At 41.1% G+C, this 19539-nt stretch overlaps 1 protein-coding gene across 1 annotated transcript in view; it reads left to right on the forward strand.

Moving 5' to 3' along the window:
• The first annotated feature begins 477 nt into the window (after nt 1-477).
• MISP (mitotic spindle positioning) overlaps nt 478-19539 on the forward strand; it is a 30860-nt gene continuing 11798 nt past the window's right edge. The window contains exons 1-4 of the mRNA XM_069962383.1: nt 478-517; nt 7171-7312; nt 14367-16326; nt 16462-16622. Of these exons, the coding sequence (XP_069818484.1) occupies nt 7253-7312; nt 14367-16326; nt 16462-16622 (2181 nt within the window). The 5' untranslated portion in view covers nt 478-517; nt 7171-7252. The remainder of the gene's footprint in view (nt 518-7170; nt 7313-14366; nt 16327-16461; nt 16623-19539) is intronic.

Below are 19539 nucleotides of genomic sequence, written 5' to 3' on the forward strand. Positions count from 1 at the left end.
TTTTCCGGAGTTGGACCTGAGGTTTTAGCCAAGGTGGAAGGAATTATAAACAGCTCTAAATTGCAGTCAGTTTCGGCACAAAACCTTTAGGCCTATGCTAAAAAGCTGAAGATGAAAAGGAATTTTACCTTTCAGCATGACGACGACCAAAAGCATACCTCCAATTCCAAGTACAGGACTACTACAGTTTTTTATGGCACTTTATTTAATGTAATGGAATGTAGCTTAGAGAAGAGACAGCTAGATATGTGAGGGCTAGGCCGTGCAAACAGGCAATGACGGTGAGATAAAGTTTATGGAGAGAGAGGACATAGGTGATTGAGGAAGTGTAAGTAATATTTCTCATTGGCTGCTTTCCAAATCTTCAAGTTATCGATACTGAAGAGTCCAAGGTCAAATGTGATGGACGCACCTAGAGGACGTCCCACTGCAGGAGGGGCCAGTAAGATGATTGTAATAAAATATTGTACATTATGTAAAGGCTGTGCAATCACTATCTGACAGGTGCAGGAATGTTGTAAGTAAGCTGAGATGAATATTTCCATGATTATTTTGCAGTGTGACTCTGTGGTGACATTTGTTTTATTATTTTATGAATTGTATAATGTAACTAATTAACTAGTAATAAGGGGAAAGATTAACACATTTTTCTATAATGATTGACTGATTGATGCTCATCCTTTTAAGCTGTAAAGGACTGAAGGACTTACTATGGATTTTATATGATGGAACTATAGAATCCTTATATATGTTCTGTAACAATTCTTTAAGCTCAACATTGTTGACATTCAGTAGGCACCTTCATTGTGTAGAAATCTGTCCTGTCAATGTGATCCTCATAAAACTTGAATGACAGTAAGCATGGATTTTAAAACGGATAAGTGGTTCTCACTGAAAGTCTACAAAGTATACCCTCTGTGTGGACACTGCAATCCATTGAATTACTCTGCAGTAAATGTAGTCCCAGTCCAGACTTTATATCAAGGCTGAATTTATAACATATATCTAATAGAGATGAGTGAACCGGGTTCGGGTTCGAGTCCATCCGAACCCGATCGTTCGGCATTTGATTAGCGGTGGCTGCTGAACTTGGATAAAGCCCTAAGGTTGTCTGGAAAACATGGATACAGCCAATGACTATATTCATGTTTTCTACATAGCCTTAGGGCTTTATCCAACTTCAGTAGCCACCACTAATCAAATGCCAAATGTTCGGGTTCGGGTGGACTCGAGCATGCTCCAGGTTCGCTCATCTCTCATATCTAACAATGTTGTCCTGCAAATATGGGAATATGTCTTATGGCCAGATAAGCAGTACTACTGAGAAGGAGGAAGATGTTGGACACTTATTGATGATTTTCACTTATAGACATTGGGCCACATATGAAAAATTGAGTTGTTTAATAAGAAAGCAAATCAGTGTTTTTACTTGTAGAACTAGAAAACCTTGAAGGTGAACTCCGGATAAGAAAAACTTGTTTTCTATTAAAAGTACATTAAAAGTTATATAGATGTGTCTATATAATGTATTACCATTCTGCCACACTGGTAGCTGATAGAAATCCAGGAAGTGAAGAAAAATGGCCCCTGTGCCAATTCACATTGTCGCCTGCTCCTTCTGCTCACCCTTTAAGGAACGTGACTGGTTGTAATAGGGAATACCTTGGCCCAGGTTTATCAAGCTGCCTGAAACTCAGGCTGTGTTCACACACACAGATAATTGACCAATTTATCTGACTGATTTTTGAAGCCAAAGCCAGGAATGGATTTGAAATTTGGAGAAATCCCATTCTTTCCTTGGACTATTCTCTGTTTTATAGTCTGTTCCTGGCTTTGGCTTCAAAACTCTATCAGATAAATTGGTCTCACACCTGGTCTCAGCAGGTTGATATATATCTTTATGGAAAAAGATTCAGTATAACTTCTAACTTGTTGTTTAAAATCCCTACTCATTCTGTGTTAAAGGAGTTGGCCACTTTATAGTAAAATTGTTCAGGATACAGTATTAGTAAGTATACTCACTGTACTTCCCTCCTCCAGGCTTTGCTGTCCTGCTCTGTGGTGTTTCTGTCCATAAGATGGCCGACATAGAGGAGTATGTGACCATGCCCCGCCCCAGTGTCCTCTAAAGGCATAGGCAGTGGTGGACACTGGGGGGAGGGGCTTGGTCACATCTTATGGACAGCCTCACCACAGAGCAGGACAGCAAAGCCTGGAGGAGGGGAGTCTGATTTTAGCTGTATGAGGTACACAGGGAGCTGCTGTCAGTAAGGGCAGTGAGAACACTTACTAATACTACATACTGAGCAAATTTACTATATAGTGGCCAACCCCTTTAAGGAGTTTAGTGGATAATGTCACTTAATGGACTGGACTCTGTAGCATGGGAATATCAGAAATTTTAATCAATAAATTACAAGTTATACTGAATCTTTTCCCATAAACATACAGTATATATCACTCCGCTCAGCTCCTTCTGCTCTACAACGTTATGGTGATAGCTTAGGTAGCATATTCATGGTTGCAGCTTCCCTTTAATAAGGCATTTTAAATGCTACTGTCAGCTTTACCAGCTTTAAAGAGTTAAATAGCCTGCACAGTAACCCTTCCATGCTGTCTGTTAGAAAGCAACCTGGATTTGCTTGGTATAAAGCAGACTCGAGTCCCAAGTTCTCTCCATACCCCTTTAATGGCCTCATAATGAAAATGAGCGTCATGGGTCATTAAGGGTTTATGCTATGTTCAGACAAAGCGTTTATAGGGGTTATCCATCGCTACAAAAACATGGCCACTTTTGGACCACTCTTGTCGCCAGTTCAGGTGTGGTTTGCAATTAAGCACTATTTACTTCAATGGAACTGAGTTTCAAAACCCCACTCAAACTGGACACGAGAGTGGTGCAAAAGTAGCCATGTTTTTGGATAACTCCTTTAATTAGCCTTTAATTTTAGCACAAATTGGGTAAAATATCACTATTTTTACTGCAATTCTGAGCATGCTCCAGGTTCGCTTATCTCTAATATCTAACAATGTTGTCCTGCAAATATGGGAATATGTCTTATGGCCAGATAAGCAGTACTACTGAGAAGGAGGAAGATGTTGGACACTTATTGATGATTTTCACTTATAGACATTGGGCCACATATAAAAATGTAGTTGTTTAATAACAAAGCAAATCAGTGTTTTTACTTGTAGAACTAGAAAAACTTGAAGGGGAACTCCGGATGTGTCTATACAATGTATTACCATTCTGCCACACTGGTAGCTGATAGAAATCCAGGAAGTGAAGAAAAATGACCCCTGTGCCATATCACATTGTCGCCTGCTCCTTCTGCTCACCCACCTTAGCAGACAAATCTTCCATGCCTCTGTCTCACATTGTGTGTGTTTGCTGAGCACAGGCTGATGATGCAGACAGGGGGCAGGGCGTAATATCATTCTTAAGGAACGTGACTGGTTGTAATAGGGAATACATTGGCCCACGTTTATCAAGCTGCCTGAAACTCAGGCTGTGTTCACACACACAGATAATTGACCAATTTATCTGACAGATTTTTGAAGCCAAAGCCAGGAATGGATTTGAAATTTGGAGAAATCCCATTCTCTGTTTTATAGTCTGTTCCTGGCTTTGGCTTCAAAACTCTATCAGATAAATTGGTCTCACACTGTGAGCAACCAATCACAGCTGAGGTTTTATATCTTAATGAGCTACGATAAAACTAAACCTAAATGATTGGTTGCTGTTGGAAAAAAACAGACAGTGTGGGTTCAGGCAGCTTGATAAATCTGGGCCATTGTATTGGTATTCATACATAAACACAGGCAGTGTAGTGTTCTAAATATCCGGCCCCAGTTCTCCTGACTAATTTTGCACTTACTATACATTTGCACAACTGTTTACTGATCATTGGCACTCTATTGCTACAGGTTTCACTGAATCATATGATGCAATGTTTATGTATAATTAACGATATAAAGAAGGTGTGGAGACACCAAAAACTCTTGCAGTAGTAATATTTATTTACAGTGTATAATTACGCACACATAAGTCATCATACGGCTGAATGTACCATAATATGTAGTAGTCCATATAATGGTGGGAAACAACTTTGTTATATCACATATTACATGTGATATGCTAGTTATAGCACAGCAGCATATCACATATTACATCCCAGTTCAGGGTAACTTGTATGCAGTAGAGAAGCAGAGAGGTTACCGTATATTGGTGTTCCAGAACACATAGTCTCACCCTTTGGTATACACACTGTAAATAAATATCACTACTGCAAGAGTTTTCAGTGTCTCTAGTCTTCCTTTATACACTCTATTGCTTCAGTCTGCTATAGGAACATAAAGCGAAATTGGCAGCAACAGAGCCTTAGTGCAGGTACCGGGATGCCGTAACAACAGATAGGCTCCTTACAGTCCTGCAACGGGGCGCTGATGTATCGCACTGCCCCATCAATGATGAACATTTACTGTGTTTAAATGCCACTATCATTTTTGACAGTGGAATTTAAATAGTTAATAGCCTACACAAACAGCCCCATTGATGTACTGGCCTCATGGGTCAAAGCTACTGCAGCAATCTTGACCTTGTTTTAAAGCTAAGAATCAAATGAAGGTACACTTTAATTACAAAGCAGGAGGAGGGAGCCAGTGCAATGGAGGGGCTAACATGCTGCAGAGACAGGAGGAGTATGATATGCAACATATACACAGGGCCGTATTAACAGCTGCTGCCCTAGGCACTAAACCTGCAGACGCCCCACCTTCACTCACCAATTAGCATCATGATTTTCTAGTTTCTGAACATCATATTGATATCTGATCAGTCTGAGGCTATGTTCACACAACGTATATTTTCGTAAAATCACAGCCGTTGTACAATGGCCATGATTATTACGGAAATATAAGTTACATAGCCGTCTATGGGATCCAGGCTGGAGCGTATGCACATAGTATGTGCTCTGGCCGGGATCCCTTGCGGCGCTGGAAACAACTGACATGTCAGTTTTCTGCAGTTTTGCTGCAGAAACCCATGTCAGTGCACACTATGGAGCAAGCGGATCCGGCCACACGGTCCATAGTGTGCAGTGGAAAGTTCTGATGCAGGCGCGCACGGATGCGCCCGCATCAGAACACTGCCGCCCGAAAGATCATCCAGCTGGTACTGCAGTACCGGCCGGGACGATCTTTTCAGAGACCGGCCGTTCCGTGACCCGGCCAAGTCACGGAACAGCCAATCTCTTAAGCTATGTGAACATAGCCTTAGGCCGCGTTTCCACATTTACTGTATGCTACCACATGCAGGTGAAACCAGGCACATCTATGGTAACCAATAGGTGTATGGCCAATAATCTTGGTAACAGCACATGACTACTGGGGAAGAAATGGGAGCCTTGTTTCCGCCACATGCATTTCTCTACATATAGAAACAAAACACACCAATCACTGAACTCAAGAAGAACAGTGAAAAAAACCAATGAAGTACTCATTTAAGAGTCTCCACTGATTGCCCCCTACAAAATTTGAATATGCAAAAAAGGGGTCTGTGGAGCCTCAGTTGCGAGTCTCAAAACACGGGAATAGCAAGATATCCCTCTCTCCAGAGAAGGAAGCCTGTTGCCAAGTAAGTGATTACTCCATTGTTTTTTTCACTGTTCTCCTTGAGTTCAGTGATTGGTGTGTTTTGTTGGTCAATTTTTCATTGCCCCAGTAGCCAGAATCCTGCTCCACACTAACGAGGGGCAAATATCCCAAAACTGCTGTCTGTGGATGGATGACTGCTTTGGTCTTATGTCTTATGTCGTTACACTCGCAACAGAGTTAGACTTTGACTTATAGAGGCCATCCTGGGGCTTCCCTATTTTGGTCCCAATGCTTGCAACAGAGCAAGGACCTGAGGGACTACGTATCAGGGTGGTTTGGTGTTCTCCCCACTAGGAGGCACCCCTTGGCAACAGGCTTCCTTCTCTGGAGAAAGGGATACCTGGCTATTTCCGTGTTTTGAGACTCTCAACTGAGGCTCCACGGACTTCTTTCATGCATCTACATATAGAAACATTGTCTGAATCACGTTTTTCATGGTTTTGAACATAAACAAATATCCACATTGAATCAATAATTAGTGCAGCCTGCATATTGCCTGAAGGAATTCTCACCACAGGATTGGTAGACTTGTAGGTAATAGCTCAAGACATTACATTTAATACCGTCACACCTGACCTGAACAATACCGTTATAATGTGACTAGATAACATCCATACCACACCTGACCAATACTGCCATACTGTAACTGGATAACACCGCCATACCAGATCTGACCAATACCACCATACACCCCCGAAAAGTCTGAACGGGAGGTGGGAGACTACAAAAAAAAAAAATTGTTGTTTCCTTCCCCCTGCTGCCTGTTGCTGCTCCCATGCAGGGGTTCTGCCCTAGGCCCCGGACCACTGGTGCCTAGTGGCCCTGCATATACAGTCTCCAGTCTGTATTCTTTGATTGCTGCCCCCCTGACAGATCTGTAAAACCAATCGCTCCTAACAGGAGATGTTCCTGATGATTGGAGAACAGCCAACATTATACCCAACCACTAAAAGAGTAGTAGAGAAGAGGCGAGTAACAATGTAAGTGATGACAGGTATCGTTTATTCATTTTTTTATTCAATTTTTTTAATCAATTTCATTATTTTTTTTTCAGTTTCTCAGCATATTTTATGGAGATATTCAAAGTACAAAAGGTGTTGCTAAAAATAATAGCTCATATAAGTTTGTAGGTGAAAAAAGCGCTATGGCCTTTCAAACATGAGGAGGAAAAAAGTGCAGATCGGCGCATGCTTCCACTAGTTTTCGCGCTGTGTAATATGGCCCCAACAGACGTTTCAATATGTCAATACCCTAAGTAAAGGGATGCTTCATATGTCTATTTACAGTTTTACAGTCATTATCATGTGAGTATAAATTATTTTTGTAACTCAGGCTGCTTTCCTAAAAAGGAATACAAGATAGTGTCTGAATTGTTTTATTGTTAGTTGGTATGCACATGAGTTATTTTTTTTTACTATTACAAGGGCACTTGCATGGGATGTATTATCAGTAATGTGCACAAGTTCATTGCTCTGTCTCTACCTTTTGGGTTTCATTCTGAGATCTTTTCTACAGGACTGACAGAGACACCTTCTTATTGTTCCTGTCATATTCTGAAGAGTGCTGATTCTGCAGACTCCACCTGACAGCCCACAGAATGTTTAAATACCCTTCTCCGTGGCAGGTGCTATGCGGCAGTTTAGACAGAAGGGAGCAGGTGAGTGGAAACATTTAATGCTGCATCTGGCGGTAGATGTGAATATTCTGTGCTGTACCAGGCTTGGTAACTGGTGTGCTAGTAGGCACAGAGAGGTTACATTAATCTAAACATATATGGCACATTTCACTATACAATAATAGCTATTGAAATATTTCTGTTTTCGAAATCTACTGAATGCGCACCGACATATCATATTCTGTCCCAGCTGTGCCCCATCTGAGGCACGCCCACATTCATATGTGTTTATCCAAAAAGCCTTTGCTGCCTTACCACATTTAAAATTTCATAGATTGCACCTTGCTCACCCTTGTCTGTAGGTCCCTCCTCTGCCCTGGGTGTGTCACCACTATTATGATCCCTGGACTTTGCTAACAGTCCCTAAACATGCACATTTTTCAAGTTCAGAGTAGAATGCGTGGGAACTGGCCAGAAAGAGAAGTATCCCAGGACTAGAAGGTGAGAGACAGTAGAAGGGAGAAACTAATTTAACAGGGGGTGGGCACAGGGTATAAATGTATGCTAAAAAGTGACAGCGCCAGTGCTGATGAGACACCATCACAGACTGTTGAAGGATGAGCATGCAGAAAAGGAATACATACTACTATATACAGTACTACAGTATATTATACTGTCGCACATGCAATTGTATATAAAAAATTTTTAAAAATCAGTCAGAGGGAATATAAGTTGAAGAACTTCAGAAAGATCATTAAACTGAGCAAAAGAAGGGACCTTACAGAAATGTTTACGCTGTAGCAGTTTATCAGGGTCAAAAATAACTATTTGCGATGGAATACGCTTAAACACTGTGTGAGTTTTTTTTTCTTGTAGCTATGTGTGTTTAAAGGGTTATTTTAGTTTGTAAGCCATGTCTGGAATCTAATAGAATTGTCCCTATTACCATTGTTATCATAGCTTTTGTTTTAAACCCTATGCAACTAAGAATTTCTATGTTTGTGTCTCATTAATTTTTTTTTTTTTTAATTCGACTATTGTAGATGTATGTCTCTAATACACCCATACTTTATATGCATTTGTCTGGCCTGAGTTTGCCAGTTTTCAGATGTATAGTCAGCATGTTTGTGTAGAGTTTAGACATTCCTGGAATTATCAGTAAAGTGTGTTATCAGCAGCTTGCAGCACTACTGGTGTATTCCTCATCTCACCCCCACCTTCCTACGTAATCCAATGACACCAGGGAGCTACGCACAAAATCCACCTCCTTCATACCCGAACAAGGGATCCCAGCTATATGATAATTATTACAGATTTAACAACCATTGGTACTGTATACTTTTGGGAGTGTTCTTCATGGTCATCAGGAAAGGCATAAAACCAGATATACCAGACACAAAGCATTTTATCATTCTCATATAAGACTGCTTACTAGTGAGAATACTGCGTATGGGCTGTCAAAATAATGCAACTAATATTATTTACTGACATAGTGATAGTACTTTTTTTACTACATGAGTTCAGAACTTTCAAAATTTACACTGTATTTTATATAGGTTTAAAATTATAATAAAAGTAAAATAATAAAAGTATATTATCTTATTGATTCTTACAAGCCCATATAAAAATTATATTGTAGTATAAATCTTGGAGTTTTCCAAAGTTTTTAGAGTTTTCCAAAATTTGGGTCTCTTTAAGGGCTTAACAAGAAAAATTAAAAAAAAAAAACAGCAGATGTGGGGGTTTGAATGTATATAAACTTACTACGGCCAATTGCAAAAATTATGCAATCATTACACTTAGAGGAAGTTCAACCAGTGTTTTACACAAATAAGAGATATGACACAAAACAGCATTTGATTAATGTCATGTAAAGAAATGGGCTCTGTGAAATATACCTCAGCCAAACAAAGAAAAATCTTTTAATTAATGACATGTTTTTCAAGTTTAAATTAAAAGAAAAAAGAAAAAAAAGAAGATATTTGAGTTTCACTTTAAAGTGTCACTGTCGTTAATTTTTTTTTTTTTTTTTTTGCAGAAATCAATAGCCCAGGCGATTTTAAGAAACTTTGTAATTGGGTTTATTAGCCATATCTGCATGTAAAAAGCCTTTTCCCAGGCCCCTCCTCTCCTTTCTGTCATCCACTCCCCAGAATCAGAAAATCTCGACTGTTTTTTCATTAGTCGGATCTGTCTGGTCTAAGAGGGCAGGGGGGAGGGGGAAGGAGTGAGATTAGGGGGCAGCTGAGAGCCGAGAACAAAGGATTACACAGCTGGGGAGCTATTCAGAGCCCTAATTAGAGGTCAGAGAGGTCCATGGTGCCTGTCAAAGGAGAGAGCCCATGATGTGAATGTAAATTAACTCTTTGTTGTCCTGTTTTGCTGCTTTTACTTTCTCTCTCCATAGAAAAACCATGAAGACAGGGGGGAGCGCTTCAAACTGCTTTTTCATGATAAAAATTCATTTTTCAGCTAATAAAACCAATTACAAAGTTTCTTAAAATCACCTGGACTATTGATTTCTGCAATAAAAATTTTAACAACTGTGACACTTTAAGGCTAGGTTCACACAACGTCAAAAAACGGCCGTTTTATATTAAAAAAACAGCCGGTTTTGACACGATTTAACTAAATGCAATGGTAAAGTATTGAAATCAATGGGAGGACGGACATCCAATGCACACAATGCATTGAAAAACGTACGTTTTTACAGTGGTAAAAACGTACGTTTTTCAATACATTGTGTGCATTGGACGTCCGTCCTCCCATTGACTTCAATGCATTGCCCTTGCAGTCAGTTAAATCGCGGCAAAAACTGCAGTTTTTTTTAATTTAAAAAACTGCCTTTTTTTATGTTGTGTGAACCTAGGCTAGGTTCCCACAATGGGATTTCACAGCCATTTGTCCATGAACATTATTTGCAGCCGTCTTTAAGCATTAAATGACGACCATCCACAAAAAAAACCTGTCATTTTTATGTAGTTGGAACGTAGCCTAAAACTGTCTAAAATGCAAATTAGATTGTAGTTTGAATGAAAGGTGCTTACAGACCTTACTGAGCTGTGGACTTGACTAAGGGTCCTATTACATGTGGAAATTATCTGCCCAATTAGCCACAATCGGGCAGATATCACCCTGTATAATTAAGACAATGATTATCCAGGGAATCAATCATCGGCTAATTGTTGTCTTTCAGAAGGTTTCAAAATCATTGGCTGCATACTGTGTACTACTAAGTGTAATGGGATGAAAGTTTTTAGACAATAATAGTTATTTACATGCCCACGCTCCTTAGTGTCCCCTTGCCTGCTTCAGAAGCCATCTTTGAAGGGACAAGTCCCTGAGCCAATCACTTGCCATCACTCTTCTGTCTCGGCCAGTGATTAGCTGAGTGGCCTGTCACTGCACAGATGGGTTTAAAAGCTTTAACGATGGCTGCAGTGGGTGGGGAACATCCAGGAGGACACCAGGTAGTGTGGAAAGGTAAGTAATAATAATAATAATAACAATGTTTTTATTTGTATAGCGCACGCAGATTCCCAGCACTTCACATAGTTTTTTTTGCCAATTATTGCTCCCTGTTCCCAATAGGGCTCAAAATCTAAATTTACCTATCTGTATGTTTTTGAGTGTGGGAGGAAACCGGAGTACCCAGAGGAAACCCACGCAAACACGGATAGAACTGTATGTTGCCCTTGGTGGGATTTGAACCCAGGACCCCAGCGCTGCAAGGCTACAGTGCTAGCCACTGAGCCACCGTACTTTGTTATTTTCTATATACACAGCAAGGGTTGCACGGACATCGCTAACAAAGATTTGTGTGATAATCGAGCTGATAATTGAGCTTGGTAAACGAGTGCCATCTAGCAGATGTCGGGTCGTGTAATATGGGCCTTACTCAAAGAAAACATGGCCCTAACAAGAGAATTTTCAATTGTACAATCTTTGTATCATTTGTGCAGCCATGGAAACTGACAACACAAATATTCTGTGCTGTCAGTTTAATTTAAAAGGCTGCATAAAAGATTTGATCAATCAGTCTTTGAGAGATTTTCCATTCGTTGGCTGATTGCTATCTTTTTAACACTGGGCAAAGCTGGACTGATTATCATCAGTATGCATTTATGCCTGCTGATAATTGACCCTTGTAAAAATACCTTAAAGGGAACTGTCAGCACCTGGGCCCTACCTAAGGTGCTGACAGTGTGCTGTAGTTGGCAGTCCCTAAGTGAGCATGTTACCTTTGGGTAGTTTGTCAGTTTAATGGATTATGCAGATTATCTAGGGTCTCCTACTGTAATGAAGAGTCAAAGAGGAGTTGTGGCTCAGCAATTGTGCTGCACTCTGGAACGCCTCACCACTCCTTCCTACTCCCTCTTCTTCAAAAATAATTTCTGCTGCCCAACCTGCTGCTCACTCACACTGTGAGCCAGTGTCTCTGAGTGTATATATATTTTTTATTTATTCTCATCATTGTACAGAAAACATAATTTTCCAACTAATTCAGACCTGATTGTGAATTCATGCAACAATGAGAAAAAAAGAAAAGAAAAATTCATTTCATCTATCTGTATTGGCCAGAAATATAGAATTTGTATCTGGGGTTGTTCTATTGAAACATAACAATTGAAAAAAAATATTTATATTCCCTATTCATTTATAAAAGTGCTTCTGAAACTGCAAGGCAGGCCTCACCAGTGAGGCGCACCATAACTGTTTGTGAGGCACAGCTTGTGAGGCAGCTTTCACAAAAGTGACTATAAGTTTTTTCCCTGGCTGCAACAATCTTTGGTTTAGCAACATTATTGACTTTAATGGGCAGTGGACTTTGGACCATGCTTGGAAGCAGAGTCTAAGTTCCTCTAGGTCTTTATCCTCTCTCCCGCTCCTGGATGCAGAAGCTAGACTTTTGCTGCTAGAGGACAGCAGGTGGCTCCACAAGAATTGTCCCAGTATGGATAGCAGATGACCCTAAAAACTAGACAGTGCCGGAGAAATGTATTTATGTAAGTTGTCAGTAGGGTGGGTCGTCAACAGGAGATAGAGAAAGGTACCAGGGAAGAGGCAGCGTTGTAGTCAACCAGGGGGAGGATTAGAGCAGGCAGCTCAGATGCAGGCCAGAGAGTCAGCAATAAGAAAAGCAAACGGTACAGAAAGTGTTAGGTAGGTACAGGTGAAAGCAGACAACATGCAGGAATATGGACAAGAAGGAACAAGCAGAGTAGATTTAAATAGGTACAGGAGAAATGGGATAGGTGGAAGAATAATAATAAGAAACACACTGGACCTTTACCTCTGGTAAAGTTGGTGCTTACATGCCCTAGAGGCCAGTGGAGGCCACCTGCTGCCATGGATCAAATGGGGATTGTTGAAGGAGTGGGCAAGACCACACCGAAATTGATGAGTATAGGAATATCACTAGGTGTCACTTGGCAGTGTTACATTGACTAAATTTGTACTTATTTTAATGTATTACAGAATTTAGGAAACAAATAAAAGGTAGACTATGCTTATATAGTTTTTATTTTTGCATTACCTTCCCTGGCATCCTCTTGGTCTGTCTGGAGAGGCCCAGGTATCTTTTTGCTCTAAAGAGGAAAATAATGCTCTCCAGGCCTTTAAACAAAGCATGAAAATAAAATATTAAAGACTTTAAAAGAGCTGGAGATTATTATTTTCCTCTTCACGTATCCTTTGACCCCAAGGTCAAGGGTTCTTTTTCACGCGCTGTACAAGTGGCAAACTGCCTAAGAGATACGCTCAAAAATTCTAAAAAGGAGCGCTGACCCATTATTGGAATTTATCTTTCTGCTCTGTCGGGTGAGGCTCCAATAGAAAAAGTTTGAGAAGCCTAATTTAGGGCCCTTTTACATGGGGTAATTACCGACCAGGAGCGTTCCTTAAAACGCTCACTTCAGCTGATAATCCGCCTGTGTAAAGTGTTGGCAATGAGACAAGGAGTGGGAAAGCTGGGAGATTATTCATGTGGTCCTGCTGTGCGATTACTCATGCCTTCTAAAGGCACTGCAAACCAGCTCTGATCTCATTGATCTATATTTGCATGTGTACTTGCATGGCCCCATATTGAGTCATGTAAGCTTTATTCCCCTGTGGGATTGGTGATTATTGTAACTATTGAGACCACCAACCTGTTAATAGAGGTCCTGTATATGTACATTCCATAATTAAACATGTGCCATAATTTAAATAATTCATATATATTTTTTCTTTAAAGGAAAAGTGCCACGAAATTTTTTTTTTCCAGTAATTGAAGCACATTACAAAGTTATATAACTGTGTAATGTGCTTCAATCACCTATCTGCCTCCCTTCCCGTCTTTTCCACCCCCCACCAGGAAGTGTCTTAACTCACACAGACCTAATGACTGTCGTCACCGTCACCAAGCTCTTCTCTCAGCTCCTTCTCCTGTTACAGCAGCCCCCACCTCCCCTGCCTTGTCAGGTGACTCAGCTTGCTCAGCTCTCATTAGCTGAACAACTGCAAGACATCACTTGGACTGGGGAGGGGGGGCTGCTGTAACAGGACCTAGAGCAGCCCTCCTGCTGATGAAAGAGCTGCCTGGTGACGGTGACGGCAGTCATTAGGTCTGTGTGAGTTAGGACACTTCCTGGTGGGGGGTGGAGTGGGGAAAAGACAGGGAAGGGAGGCAGATAGGTGATTGAAGCACGGGGTGATTAGCGTGAGCATGTGAGTGCCGACCTGTCAGGTCAGCACTCGTTTGCTCCTCATTCCCAGCTCGCTACCGGCGCTATTACACATGCCGACAGCAAGCGGGTATGTGCAAGGGGGCCGTGGGGAGCTGCAGGAGGGCTGCCTGGATGATCTTTAGAGCCCATAGGAGATAGCGGCTTCTATTGCTGCAGATCGTTGCTATCCTAGTCATTAGTCTTACAACATGTTGATAGATGTTGAAAGACAACGATCAGCTGATATTGTACATATAAATATGGCCTATAATTGCTTTGTTTAATAGTGCCTTTAGGCATAAGGACAGCTAAAACGCCTTCCAGTGTATACAGAATGCTAAACCTCTTGAGGCAATAGATTAAATCTTTTATCTTTGTATTTTTCACAGGTGCCAGAAAATGAAGATGGAAGCCCTACTTTACCCAATTTAGTAAAAGAGAACACAACTGAGGAGTATGTCACAGACTCCGGAGCATTTCATATAGAAAGTTCAACAGATCAGATTGTTAGTACAACTGAAACACTTGCACATACAAATAAAAGCAAAATCTCAGACACTGAACCAGAGGCAACAGAAAAAAGCACCCCTATATTGCAAGAAACAAGTATAAATGCACACAGTGACAAAACATATGTTCCTGAAGAACAAGGAGCAAACTTACCTGACTCTAATTCAACCATGGATAGAGTTACTAGAAGAATTTACTCTTCATCTCAAAGTCTCAATGGTTCTCAGCAAGATCTAACAAACTTTTCTGAGGAAACCCAAGCAATAGAGAAGAAGGATGTGTGGGTTTCTCCTCCTGATCGTCGACTGAAAGTTTTAAGGGAGGAGGAACGTTTTGAAATACGGTCACATCTCCCTGAAACAAGTCCAACTAAGTTATTTGTAAACAGTGAAAGTGATGAGGATGATGATTATAAAGTCAAACCCCGATCCCATGAGCTTACCCCAGAAAAAGTTCAGGAACTTGAGAAAAAACGTAAAGACATAATTAAACAACAAGGACAACGAAAAAGTTTAGACACTGAAGATGTGATCAGTATAAGTAACCAAAACATAGATTTTGCTGGAGTAGAAGGTCAGAACAAACCAAATATAAACACAGAACAGATACACTTTGAATCTGTAAGACAGCAATTTATAAAATTGGAGAAGGAACGGAATAGTCTTCCTATAATGCCTCGTCCTCAGCCAAGGCAAATGCGTCTAAATAAAAACTCTCTGTGTGAAAATGATCAAGTAACAAAGGAGCAGGAAGATTCGGAACATGAACCACATAAAGATGAATGTAACATAACCCAAGAAATTACTGAAAAAGACATGAACTTAAACCGCCTACGCAAACAGTTCTTCAAATCTTTGTCAGTAGATTCTGTGAATAATGAAGAACAAGAAAAATCAGCAGAGGAGATTGAAAAACAAAAGGAAAGCATTCCCAATCCTAGGGACGAAACACCTATAGAGAAGGAAATTCGTCTTGCATTGCAGAGAGAGGAAAGTTTAAGGAAAGAGAGAGGAATCCTGAGTATAGGGGAAGCTAAGGAGATCATAGAAATTTCCAAAAATCCAGTGCTTGTTAATATGCCAGATATGCTGCATTCCAAAAGGAGCAAAAACAGGCCTCGCACCTCTTTATATATGCAAAGAGAGATTAACAAAGAGGTCCAGAGAGAGGCTGATCTAAAAAGTGAAGGCAGAGTGGCAGGACTTTATGACAAAGGGGATTCCCAGGAACTAGATGAGCGCAGAAAGGTGTTTGAGCAGCCAGATGAAGTACCGGTGCAGCCACTGCAAGGGAGTGGTGCCAGAACAGTAACAAAAGAAATAATATGTAACATAAAAGGAGATACAGATGTGGTTAATGATTATGACTCAAAGAACTGGACAGATTTAGATTCTCCACAACCATACAGTGTCAGGATGAAATGGAAGCCAACACCATTAAATGTGTACAGAAACAGAAGGCTAAGTGCAGAAAATATTTTAGATATAAAATCACCTTTAGAAAAATCTTCAGAAAAGGAATCTTCAGAGGAAACATTTGTATTGCGCAGAGAGAATTTTCATATTCAGCCTTTAAAATTCAGCCTAAATATTCAAGACAGCGAAGAAGAAATTGAAAGGAACAATAGAAAAAGCTATATGGAAAAGTACAGCACAAGGCTAAGGCCTTCACTTTCCAACATAATTGAGCAAGAAATTCAACAAACGTTAGAAAGAGATCGAGAGCTGCAAGAAGAGAGAAGAAAAGTTGGACTTCCCCCATTAACCATACAGAATGATAGCGAACTAAACACCTCACACAATGGATGTGACATACATGGAACTTCATCATTATCTTCAAGTAAGCATAATTAGATTACAACTTTATACTTAACCCCACCCTGTAATCTACACCCTGTAATTTCACTCATCAAAGTACTATATTAATTTTATGGTACTTTATATATGTTCTAAAATTTTCGTCTCTTTTTTTCAGATGTTTCAAACACATGGTCTTCTGCACCTTGGAAAAGTACTCTGGGCAATAAACTTCCCTCTTATGATGCCTCCACTGTGCAGATATTCAAACCACATGACTACCCAAAGTTTGAAGTTCCTGAGTTAGATGGAGACAGGCTTAAGAGGCATGAAAACCGGGTAGGTGTTACACATGGCATATTGAGATTCGCCATGTCATTATTTCTTTTTTTTTTTTTTTAAACTTGGGTTCCTGTTCTCAGGAACCCTCTATTGATTGGGAATAACAAGCTGAAACATAGGAATATCCCTTAAAGGGGTTATCCAGCGTGGGGGCACTTTTTGGGGGGGACCGGGTAGGAGGTGGCTGAAATAAAAGACGTCCACTCACCTCCCCGGTTCTAGCGGCAGGTCACTCATCGCGGCGATCCGGTCCCCGGTTCCCGGCCGCTTCCTGGTGTCTGACGCCGCCCGAGATGCTACATCTCAGGGCCGCTCAGCCACTCAGTGAAGGAGGCGGGATCCATTTGAAGTCCGCTCGGATCCCGCCTCCTTTACTGAGTGGCTGAGCGGCCCTAAGACGTAGCGTCTCGGGCGGTGTCAGACACCAGGAAGCGGCCGGGAAGCGGGGACCGGAACGCCACGATGAGAACGGGGAGGTGAACCGACGGGAACCGGGGAGGTGAGTGGTCGTCTTTTATTTCAGCCACTTCCTCCCCGGTCCCTCCCAAAAAGTGCCCCCACGCTGGATAACCCCTTTAAGGGTGCGTTCACGAGTACAGGATCCGTAGCACATTTGATATCAATGTAACTAAACAACTGAACACACCATTAAATCTGCAGCAGATCCTGTATGTGTGAACGCACCCTAAGGCTGGGTTCACACTATGTATATTTCAGTCAGTATTGTGGTCCTCATATTGCAACCAAAACCAGGAGTGGATTAAAAACACAGAAAGGCTATGTTCACACAATGTTGAAATTGAGTGGATGGCTGCCATTTAATGGCAAATATTTGCTGTTATTTTAAAAGAACGGCTGTTGTATTGAAATAATGGCAGTTATTTACTGTTATATTGTTCCCAGCAAAGAAGTGAAAGATGAGGCACTCGTAAATCCTTGAAAAATCCGTAACTTTATTTCACCACTGGTTACATGGCTGGCTTATGGACGCGGTCAGGTGGGTGAACGGACGACAGCCTGTTTCGCGTGATGACGTTCATGCTTCCTCTCGGCCCTAACGTCACTCCATGACCTTGCCCCTTTTAACTACGTGCTAATTAAAAAAACTTCTAATTTACAAATAAGTTAAAAACAATACAAAAAAGGAACAAAGTACATTTCATTCACTTTGCTATAGCAACACTGCATATATATACACATATCTATTTTTCTTCTATTCATTTGTAGCCATGTACATCAGAGCGATCGTTTAACCCTAAAGGTCCCAGGGCATCCATCTTTAAAATTAATTCAGTTTCTCTTTTCATTAAACTATCATGTCTATTCCCTCCCCTCACAGGATTTTTAACTTGTAGCAACCCCATAAAGCACAATTGTGTTGTGTCACCGCCATGAAACTTACGCATATGTTCTATTACCTTGGGACATCCTTTACCTGTGCGCAGAGAACGTACATGTTCAGAGAACCGCTGGCAGAGGGGCCTGATGGTCTTTCCAATATAGTAATACCCACAACTGCACAGGAGTGCATAGACTACATACGAAGAGCGACAGGTCAGGAAATCCCTAATCTGCCACTGTATACCTCCCAAATTAATCTGGCCGACATCTTTAAACTGATTACAGTATTTACATCTACCGCATTTATGGTTACCTTTTATGTCACTCTTGCTCAGCCACATAGCACTCATATCCCTATGTGGCCTGAAACGTCCTCTCACCAGTTCATCACAAATTGTTTTACATTTTCTAAACGCAAGTATGGGTTTTTTATCCACTATATCCTTTAGAGCAGTGATTTTCAACCTTTTTTGAGCCGCGACACACTTTTTATACTTAAAAAATCCCGGGGCACACCACCAACCAAAATGGCACAAAATGACACTAAAACAGTACATATTATACATATAGTTAATAATATAGATTCTAAATGTATTTATACTCACTCAGTGTGAAACCTGGGCCTGTTTTCTTCTCCCCCCTGTGCTTATCTCCTGTGCTTCTCTCCACCATACTTCTCCCCCCTGCTTCTCTCCTGTGCTTCTCTCCACCATACTTCTCCCCCCTGCTTCTCTCCTGTGCTTCTCTCCCCCATGCTTCTCTCCACCAAACTTCTCTTCCCCCTGCTTCTCTCCGCTGTTTTTCTCCCCCATCCCCATGTTTCTCTCCCCCCTGCTTCTCTCCCCTGTTTCTCCCCTATCCCCAGGTTTCTCTCCCCCATTGTTTTCTCCTGTTTCACAGGGGCACCATAGTTTGGGGAACTTTCCCCGCAGCACACCCAACCATGTGTCGCGGCACACTAGTGTGCCAAGGCACACTGGTTGAAAATCACTGCTTTAGAGCTTCATCATTCTCCAACATTCTCCAACTTTTATTGATCGCAGATCGTATCACATTATTCATGGGGCCATGTCTGAAAACAAACGCAAACCTATCGGATTTCTTCTGTCTGAACTTGTCTCTATGAACTAAAGTGTCCCTATTGAGTGTTCTGGCTTTATTTCTCGCTTTATCTATAATTTCTTTGGGATATCCCCGATCCAATAATCTCTTACTTAGGTCGTCAGCCTGTTGTTCAAACATGTCCCCCGAATTATTTATGCGTCGTAGACGGACAAACTGCCCGTACGGCACTGCTTTTTTAGCAGATAGTGGATGGTAGCTATTATATTCCAACAATGTGTTCGTGGCTGTTTCCTTCCGATACCCACTAACCAATAGCTTTCCTCCATCCAACTGTAAGTGGACATCCAGAAAGTCTAATTAATTTTTACCGTAGTTTGCAGTGAATGACATACCGAATTTGTTACTATTCATGTATGTCACAAACTGACTAAACCCTCCACTTGTCTCGGTCCACACAATCAGCACATCGTCTATGTACCTCATATACAGAGCAATTTTAGACACATAT

Source organism: Dendropsophus ebraccatus, chromosome 3 (assembly GCF_027789765.1).
Source record: "Dendropsophus ebraccatus isolate aDenEbr1 chromosome 3, aDenEbr1.pat, whole genome shotgun sequence".
Taxonomy (NCBI): Eukaryota; Metazoa; Chordata; class Amphibia; order Anura; family Hylidae; genus Dendropsophus; species Dendropsophus ebraccatus.